Genomic DNA, 9,406 nt, shown 5'->3' on the forward strand with positions numbered 1-9,406 from the left:
TTCTTAGAAGGAATCCAGAGACTTCACCAGATTGTTCCCCCCAAACATTAAGAAATCCTGTTTTAAACTTTTTTCCAGGTACTTTCTTCCAGTACATGCATGTAAACATACATGCATGTACACACACGCACAAACACACATAGTGGTCAAGACCTCTGCTCAATCTGATGTTCCCACACACAGATACATACATGTACACATGTGCACAAACACACATGGAGTGGCTGAGACCCCTGCTCAAGCTCATTATCTGATGCATACTTGCATGCACACATGCACACGTATGCACAAAAACAAGCATGGAGTAGCTGAGACCCCTGCTCAAGCTCATTATCTGATGCATACATGCACATATACATACATGCACACATGCACACAAACACACATGGAGTGGCTGAGATCCCGGCTCAAGCTCATTCTCTAATGCATACATGCATATATACATACGTGCACACATGTATACAAACCCACACATGGAGTGGCTGAGACCCCTACTCACGCTCAGTACCAGATATAGTCATACAAAGGCAGAAATCGAGTCTTCAATGTCATTTTAGGTTAAAACTGTGAGCTACAGCAAAACAAACCCTCTGGTGGCATTTCCTGGAGGAAATGAGGAATCTTTCAACTTTGACTAATGTAGGTTTGGAGAGGGGGAAAAATCTAGCCCAAATGCAAGGACTCTCACCCAGGCTGGCTACAGAGAACCAGAAGGAGAGTTTGTCCATTCTCTAGAGGAAAATCAATCACAATCCTCTAAAACAAACACACTCCTGATATGTTTAGACTGGGTGACAAAAGGCAGCCCTGAGAACGAGGGCCTCTCGGTTTGGTTTGGGTGTTTTTAAGGCTTCTTTTGTGCCGGAAACTTAATCCACTGGAGGACCTAACAGGACACCCATACTGTTCCATTTCCTTGGCATCCTACTATTAAAATACTCCTTTCTCTTCGACATTTTGAGGTTTATACAGTCTTTTCTTAATAACTCTTTGAGGAAAGATGAGTTTCCTTGCCACTCTAGTCCCCTGGGCAGGTGATAACTATGCAAGAAATTTGGATCCATACAGCATAAGCCCAAACCAGATGCTTCGAACCCTGCCCCAGGTGTATTTTTCTTCAGGACACACTAAGGCTGTATCTATGCACTGTGAGCAGCATCAGCATAAATACAATTGGAAAAGCTTCTAAAGTCCCTTCCAGGGGCAACATTCTGGATAGAAAATTCCCTTCTATTTCAGACATTTTATTTTCTAAATTCTGTGCCTCCCTTTGAGCTCTGATCATTTATGTTCCTCTAGCCATTCCGGGATCTAATATTCCATGACCTAAGATACCCTCCTAGCTCTGAAATTCTTGGTTCTAGAGTCCCTCCTAGCTTTGACCTTCTCTATTCTAAGGTTCCTCCAGTTCTGACCTTCCTGCTTCTAATCTCTCTGTTTGAAATCCTGCTTCTAACTTCTCTGTTTGAAATCCCCTCCCAACTTTGTCCTTCTCTATTCTAAAGTTCCTCCCAGTTCTGACCTTCTTGGTTCTAATCTCCCTCTCTGAACTCTGTTCTAAAGACCCTCCCAGCTTTGTCCTTCTCTATGCTAAGGTTCCTCCCAGCTCTGACCTTCTTGGTTCTAATCCCCTCTCTGAATTCTGTTCTAAAGACCCTCCCAGCTTTGGCCTTCTCTATACTAAGGTTCTTCCTAGCTCTGACCTTCTTGGTTCTAATCTCAGCTCTGAACTTCTCTGTTTGAAATCCCTCCCAACTTTGTCCTTCTCTATTCTAAGGTTTCTTCCAGCTCTGACCTTCCTGGTTCTAATCCCCTCTCTGAATTCTGTTCTAAAGATCCTCCCAGGTTTGTCCTTCTCTGTTCTAAGGGTCCTCCCAGTTCTGATCTTCTTGGTTCTAATCTTAGCTCTGAATTTCTCTGTTTGAAATCCCCCAACAACTTTGTCCTTCTCTATTCTAAGGTTCTTCCTAGCTCTGACCTTCTTGGTTCTAATCCCATCTCTGAACTCTGTTTTAAAGAACCTCCCAGTTTTGTCCTTCTCTATTCTAAGGTTCCTCCCAGCTCTAACCTTCTTGGTTCTAATCCCAACTCTGACCTTCTAGGTGCTAAAGTCCATCCCAGCTCTGACCTTTTCTGTTCTAATCCCAGCTCTAACCAGGATTTTAAGGTTCCTTCTAGCTTTAACATTCCTTGTTCTAAGGTCCCTCCCACTCTGACCTCCTCTGGGGTAGAGAGAAGATCCAATTGAGGCTGATCCATCTGGGCTGAAAAGGAGACCAGTAGAGACGGCCATGGCCAATGCCCTACCTCTGAAATGCCCTGTTTTTGTCCCTGTTCTTTCAGGCCAGAAATTCAGGACATCGATAGCAATTCTCAGTGCCATGGCTTAGCCAATGAAAAGTCAGAGGATGTAGATGAAGAAGAGGAAGAGTTGGAGGAGGAAGATGATGACAGTCTGACAGGGAAGTCCCAGGATGAGACAGTCTCTCCCACAACAGAGCCCCAAGGAGCCTATGAGGATGAGGAGGATGAAGAGCCCACATCACTCAGCATGAGCTTTGATCACACAAGAAGGTTGGTGCCACCATTCTTCTGGAGATACCCATGGGGGCCTGGTGGGCTCTGACTCCATCCAGGGTGGCTGGGGGTGGGGAGGGAAGGCTTGATTGACAAGCCATAGGGGCCAAATTCACTTTATCTTTTTGGCCCCATGAATCTGCCTTATTCCCAACTTGATTTAAGCCTTCATTTCCATCATAGTTTCTACCCTCTAAAGGGAAGGGTTAAGAGATACTGCCACAGAAGGGAAATTCAAAGACTAATAGCTCAACTAACTGCATGAAATCATGGAATTGGAGCTGAAAGAGTCCTTAGATATTATCTAGTCCAAGCCCCTCATCTTATGGGAAAGAAACTTAAAAGTCAAAGAAGGGAAGTGATTGACTTAAATTTCCATAGATAATGAATGGGGAGCAGAGCCAAGACTTGAGCAATAATAATAATAATAATAATAATAACAGTTAACATTAATATGATTAAAGTTCCCAAAAACTTAACACAGATTATCTCATTTAACCCTCACAATCATTTTATGAAAGTGCTATTCTAATCCCTATTTTATTATTTTTTTAAACCCTCACCTTACATTTTGGAATCAATACTATGTATTGGTTACAAAGCATAAGAGTGGTAAGGGCTAGGCAATGGGGGGTCAAGTGACTTGCCCAGGGTCATAGAGCTAGGAAGTATCTGAGGCCAGATTTGAACCTAGGACCTCTTTATTATTATTTATTAAATAAACCCTTACCCTCCATCTTTGAACTGATGCTAAATATCAAAAAGGTAAGGGCTAAGCAATGGGAGTTAAGTGACTTGCCCAGGATCACATAGCTAGGAAATGTCTGAGGCCAGATTTGATCCCAGGACCTCCCATCTTCAGGACTGGTTCTCTATCCACTGACTTACCTTGCTGCTTCATGATCCCCATTTAAAGAAGGGGAAAACTGAGGTTAAGTAACCTGTTTAAGGTCACATAATAAATGTCCTAGGTAGAATTCGAACCTAGGTCTTCCCAAATCCAAATCCAATTCATTATTCACTATCACATGCATGTTTCCTCCAGCTCTGGCATTCTTTCCCCACAGAAAAGGTCTCCCCCAATTGGTCCTTAGGCTCAATTCAGGGCAAAGGCAAGCATTTCTAATGAGACACAAGAGGTAGGAGACACCCCATGGTGTCTAGTATGGAGATAGCTCATACTTCTAGTATGGAGAACTAAGAGTTATCTGATAGCAGCAGCATCTCTTCTGTCCTGCCTCCTGCTAGTTAAATTCTGACATGAGGCCAGTCCCTGCAAGGACAAGAGGAGAGAGCTAAGATGGGCAAGGACCATCTGCAAGTTAGATATTGTCAATGATTGTCAGTGAAAAAACCAGAGCTAGAAAACCCTTGGATATCCCACCTCCTTCCTACTGCCTTAGCCTCTGGTCAACGTCCAAGAGCTCAGGCCACTCCAAGACTAGATGTGGAGCCAAGAAGCCCCAGATTCAAACCTTGCCTCAGACACTCACTCCCTCTAAGCCCCTGAGTGAGTCACTTCAGTTTTTCTGGGTCTCATTCTCCCCATCTGTAAAAGTAGAGTGTTAGCCACACTGGGCTCAAAGGTCCCTTTTAGCACTAGATCTGTAAGTCTGTAAACCAATGACCAATTCCAGTTTTCTTGATCAATCATCCCCTATAGTGCTTCAACTCCAATTACATGTAGATTCCAATGATTTGGTTATTGGACCAAATTTATAAACAGTTTTCCAGAGACTAAGTTCAAAGCCAAGGAGCCTTATGTCTTGAGATGAAGCCCCATCCATAGAGGAGTGATTGAGAGCTATGGAACTGGTCATAGCTAACATAGTTGTTGGCAAAGAGTGGCAGAAAATTGAGAATTCTGCATAAATCAAGCCTAGATTGGGATGATGAGCAGGAGAACCCTCTGACCTGGAAATTAATGGAAGCTCCTGATCTCTTCAAAAGCCCCTATGACTCGTGACCTTGAAGCACATGCATGACTTTGGCCAAGTTATTTCCCTGCTCTGGAAGGGACCTGAGAAGGGGCTTAGACTAGATGGTCTCCAAAGTCCCTTCCAGCTCTAGGATCCTTTCCCTTCCCTGAGACTCAGTTTCCCCAGCCATAAAATAAGGGGCTTAGACTTAGATGGTTTCTAAGGTCTCTTCTAGCTTTCAGTCTGGGATAAAGGACTCCTGGGTCCATTTAACCCATATCAGATCAATCTCAGTACAGGGGGAAGTTTCCTATCGATTAGGACTCTCCAAAAGTAGAGTAAGTTGCCTCAAAATGTAAAGGCTTTTCCTTTACTGGAGGCCTTAGATCAAAGGCTGGGTGACCACTTTTCAAGATGCTAGAGGGGGATTTCTGATGCAGATGTCGATTGGACTAGATGACCTCCAAGGTCCCTTCCAATGCCAAGATTCCGAGATTCTGTGTTTCCGAGTGATCAAAATGCCTCCCTTAAATACTTCCAGTGATTTGAAACTCAATCTTAGAGTTGTCGGGGATGAGAAGGGAAGGGAAGGGAAGAGAAGGGGCTCCCCATTAGTTGGGGCTCATCACAGCTCCCTTCTAAAAGAGGTTGTGACAACTCACAAAGCCGACAGGATCCTAGTGTAAGAGCACGGGTTCTGCAGCTTTTCAAACAGGCTGAGGACAGAGCCTGTTTCTGTCATCTCTTCCGGCACCGTCCACTGCCACCATCACCCCGAGGGCCATTCCGGGAGTTCCCATCAGGAAACCCTGGGAAAAGATTCTATTTCCTAGCGAATCACAGCAGAACTCCCAACCCCTGGGAATGTGAGTCCCAGGCTTCCATTAAGAACTACATTAGGTTCCCAAAGTAATTAAGGACTGGTTATCCATCAACCAGCCCAGCCAGACCCCAGACATCTAAATCCAAGCTCTCAGGCAACCTGAGGGCATGGCCTGGGTGCTGGCAGGGTGAGTGCCCATCCTTCTTTCCTTTGGATTTCTGTTCATGTGCTCCCCCCACTGCATCCCGTATATGTCTGTGTGTGTATGTGTGCTTGTGTAGTTTCCAGTCCATGTGTCTGCGTGTCCGTCTCTATGTGCATGTGGCTTGTGGAAGCTCTGGGGGATATGCATGCAGGCACCGAGTCAGCCATGCGGGCATCAGTGAAAGCCCTCGAGGCCAGACCAGCTAACAAACAGGTCACCCCCTTCCCTCCCCCTGGTCCTTGGTACAGGTGTATGGAGGAGGAAGAAGCCGGCCTGTTAGATTTGGAGCAGATGCCGAATTTTGGGAAGGGGCTGGATCTCCGCAAAGCGGCTGAGGAAGCATTTGAAGTTAAAGATGTGTTTAATTCCACCTTAGACTCTGAGGCAATAAAACAAACCTTGTACAGGCAGGCTAAAAACCAGGTAGGTATATCTCTCTCTCTGAGCATCACACCTGCCTCCTCCCCTCCCCTCCCACCGGCGTTCATGGCTAGACACCTCTTGGGTTCCCACCAGACTGTCCCGAGACCCCTTCCCATCTTGTTGCCAGTGAAGATCTTCCAGGAGTTGGTCACTCTTTTAGAACCCTGACCTTTGACCAGATGGTCACTGGACCATCTCCTCGCCTTGTTCTTGTTTGGGATAGAGGATAGGGTCTGGAGCTATGATTTTATCGGTATATTGACCTCTCAGATGAGGAAATCCCCACTACCACTCAAGTTGGTGATATTCTCTGAAACTTACAGTCTTAAGCCTTTATTACCCAGGATGATGAGAGGTGAAGGGCTTGTCTAAAATCACACGGCAAGTATTTGTTTGAGGCAGAATCTGAACACGGGTCTTCTTGACTCTGAGACCAGCCAACCCTTAGCCAATTCGCCATGCTGTCTCTTCATGGATCAGCTCAGATAAAATGAAACCCTAAATTCTAACTCCACCTGTGTCGTAGTGGAGTGCTGGATCTGTGATCTCTTCAGTCTCCGAGTTCTCTCCATGGATGCCTATCCCATGTGGCTTCCATTGTACCAAAGGGATCAAAATTAAGGCTGTTGATGGTCTAAAAGTGGTGTGATTCCTCACATTCTGTGCCCCTGTCCCACTGCTCTGCCATTATCGTTATACTGGTTTGGGTTTGGGTTTTAACTTTTCCCTTTTTTGCGGGTTGCCACGGTCACGATTTTCATCACCAGGTGGCCACTCTACTCTCCATGAAGAGCTAAGCTGGTTTCCAAAAAACAGACTCTGTCTGCTGCATAAAATTGGAATATTTTGGAAGTTTTCCTTTTATCTTATTCTTTTCATTTCTCTTTCTTTTGTTATTTCTTCTTGGGGGAAAAAGAAACCGCAACAATTAGCAAATGTTTTGATTGTAGGAATGCCTACTTTCTAGCCAACTGTGTTTGGTTTTGTCCATTTGGACCAAGCCAACGCAGCCTCAAAATGGCATTAAGATCAGAGATTGTACAGTTTCCAGGAAAGGGAACAACTGTAAACAGCATCTATACCTTAAAAATGTTTAGGTTCTTTTGTGAAAAGAAGTTCCAAATGTCTTCTCATTCAGTCCTTCTCTAAAAACAGATGCATATGCATCCTGCAGGTACCAGAGATAAGGAGAAAAAAAAAATAAGACAGGCATCAGAGCAAATGACATCAATGTTGTATTCATTTAAGCATTTCAGTAGCACTGAGGTAGCCTGGAGTCAGGAGAACCTAGGTTCAAATTTGACCTCAGATACCTCCTATCTGTGTGACCTTGGGCAAGTCAATTAACCGTAATTGCCTAGCCTGTAAGGCTCTTCTACCTTAGAATGGATACTTTTTAAGATATGTAGATTTTAAAATTAATATCCAATACTCCAAGTATGATATTTAATAAGATTTATTAATATTTAACTTGAAGCAAAAGGAAGCTAAAAAAAGCTAGAGAAAAGGGGAGAGCGCTCACCCAAGCCACTCACATGGAAGAAGAGAAGACAAGAGGGAGGAGTTACAGAACTCATAAACAATAATGTGACCACCTAACGTGGTGGAGTAATTAAAAGGAATTTTGGGAAATACTAAGTCACTTCTGGGGGATGAAGTCCAAGGGGTTCAAGATTTCTGATTATACAGATAGAAGGTAAGGGTTTTTGAAGAGAGAGAGAGAGAGAGAGAGAGAGAGAGAGAGAGAGAGAGAGAGAGAGAGAGAGAGAGAGAGAAGCCATTTGAAAGATGTAATAGAGTTCTAGACTTAGAGTCAAGAAAATCTGGGTTCAAATCCCATCTCAGATACTATCTGTATGATGCTGGACAAACTCTCTGAGCCTCATTCCACTCACTAAGTCATGAGTGTATCAGTGGAAGGAGTTCCCACACCAACCAATTTGCAAGTCCTTGAGGGACTGACCTAAAGGATATCGTTTTTTCCAAACATATTACCTATGTTTGGAATTTCATTCCCTGTCTAAGATCTAGAGTGCAGGGCCGGTTTTGTTTTCATGTTCTATGCAAAACCCAACCAAGGGCAGGAGCTAACTGAATGTCAAGTTGAAGTTACCTTGTCTGTCTAGGCAAGTTGAGAGGAGAACACAGATGGGGGCTCGGCACAAGCCATTTGCATGTCTGTCTTTTGTCTTTATACTAACCCTGCTGAGGGCATCCCTTGTAAGAGCAGACAGGAAATGTTTCGTTTCTTCTCGTTTCCCCCATAAATTCGATCGTGTTCGCCTGGAAGGCATTTTTAAAAATCACACTGGGTGCTCTGAAGGAAACATTCAGTCAATCGGTAAACAGGTAGTAAGCCCCCACTATGTGCCAGGCGCCACACTAAGCCCTGTAGTTGAGCTCAGACCACAGAAATGATTAGAAGTAGAAGAAAGGGAGCTTTTTTGCACCAAAGATTTGGATGATTTAACTGATGATCTGGGACAACAAAACGGGGGTTCAGCCCAGGGCAAGCATGGCGGGTCCATGCTCTTGGGCTCAGCTTTCAGGGGAATCCCCAGAGAATTAAGATAAACAGATCTCTTCCCATTCTCCCCCTTACCTCGCTGGCAACTACCAACAATTTTCCTACACCTACGATTGCCTAATTTTCAGCGTAGGGAGACACAGTCGTAAAAGAGTCCCCGCCCAAACTCGAATAGCGGGAATATGCACTGTGCTAGTTGGTACCTTGGAGAGAGGTCGGTGAGCATGGACCAGGAGTTCATGATGTAGCTACTCCTTGAGAAGGGGAGGCTGTCCGGTCGGGCGGGCGGTGGTCCGGGCGGGGGTTCGGGGCTCACTTTACTGGTCTCCAAGGGCTGGGCCACTCATCCGGGATCTCTCGCCACGTCACGTAGATCCATTGGCTCATCTCCCTTACTGTTTGTCTGTCTTGTGGTCTTTTTCTCTTCTACCAGGCTTATGCAATGATGCTCTCCCTTTCTGAAAACGCTCCTCTTCACACTTCCTCCCAGAATTCTCTGGACGCTTGGTTGAACATGACGGGAGCAGCATCAGAGACGGGGGCCTTTAACTCCATTAACCACCTCTGAGAGGTCACGGAGGCACTGGGGACAGAGTCCAGAGCGAGGAGACTACCATGCTATTAATGCCCGCCCCCCGCAGAAATTCTGGCCAACCGCAAGACAGAGCAGAGGTCCTCAGGGAAGTCTCTAGGCTTTGGGCTGGGGAAATATACTCTTCACCTGTGATCTGCAACGCCCGATGGTTATTTTTTTTTATTTGTTTGGGTTTTTTTTTTGTTGTTGTTTTCTTTTTTAAATTTTCCCGCTCTAGTTTGTCTCTAATTGCTCAAACTGAACCTCAGAACCCAGAGAATCCCTGAAGCAGTCCTAGGATTTCACCATCTCTAAGAATAGTTTTTGGAACCCCAGCTATAATCTGTGGTACAATAAT

General features: G+C 44.9%; 1 protein-coding gene across 1 annotated transcript in view; it reads left to right on the forward strand.

Annotated features, from left to right (window-relative positions):
- PRDM16 (PR/SET domain 16) overlaps nucleotides 1-9,042 on the forward strand; it is a 70,740-nt gene extending 61,698 nt beyond the window's left edge. The window contains exons 11-13 of the mRNA XM_044668651.1: nucleotides 2,344-2,574; nucleotides 5,773-5,947; nucleotides 8,908-9,042. Of these exons, the coding sequence (XP_044524586.1) occupies nucleotides 2,344-2,574; nucleotides 5,773-5,947; nucleotides 8,908-9,042 (541 nt within the window). The remainder of the gene's footprint in view (nucleotides 1-2,343; nucleotides 2,575-5,772; nucleotides 5,948-8,907) is intronic.
- Nucleotides 9,043-9,406: the final 364 nt, after the last annotated feature.

Source organism: Gracilinanus agilis, chromosome 3 (assembly GCF_016433145.1).
Source record: "Gracilinanus agilis isolate LMUSP501 chromosome 3, AgileGrace, whole genome shotgun sequence".
Classification (NCBI taxonomy): domain Eukaryota; kingdom Metazoa; phylum Chordata; class Mammalia; order Didelphimorphia; family Didelphidae; genus Gracilinanus; species Gracilinanus agilis.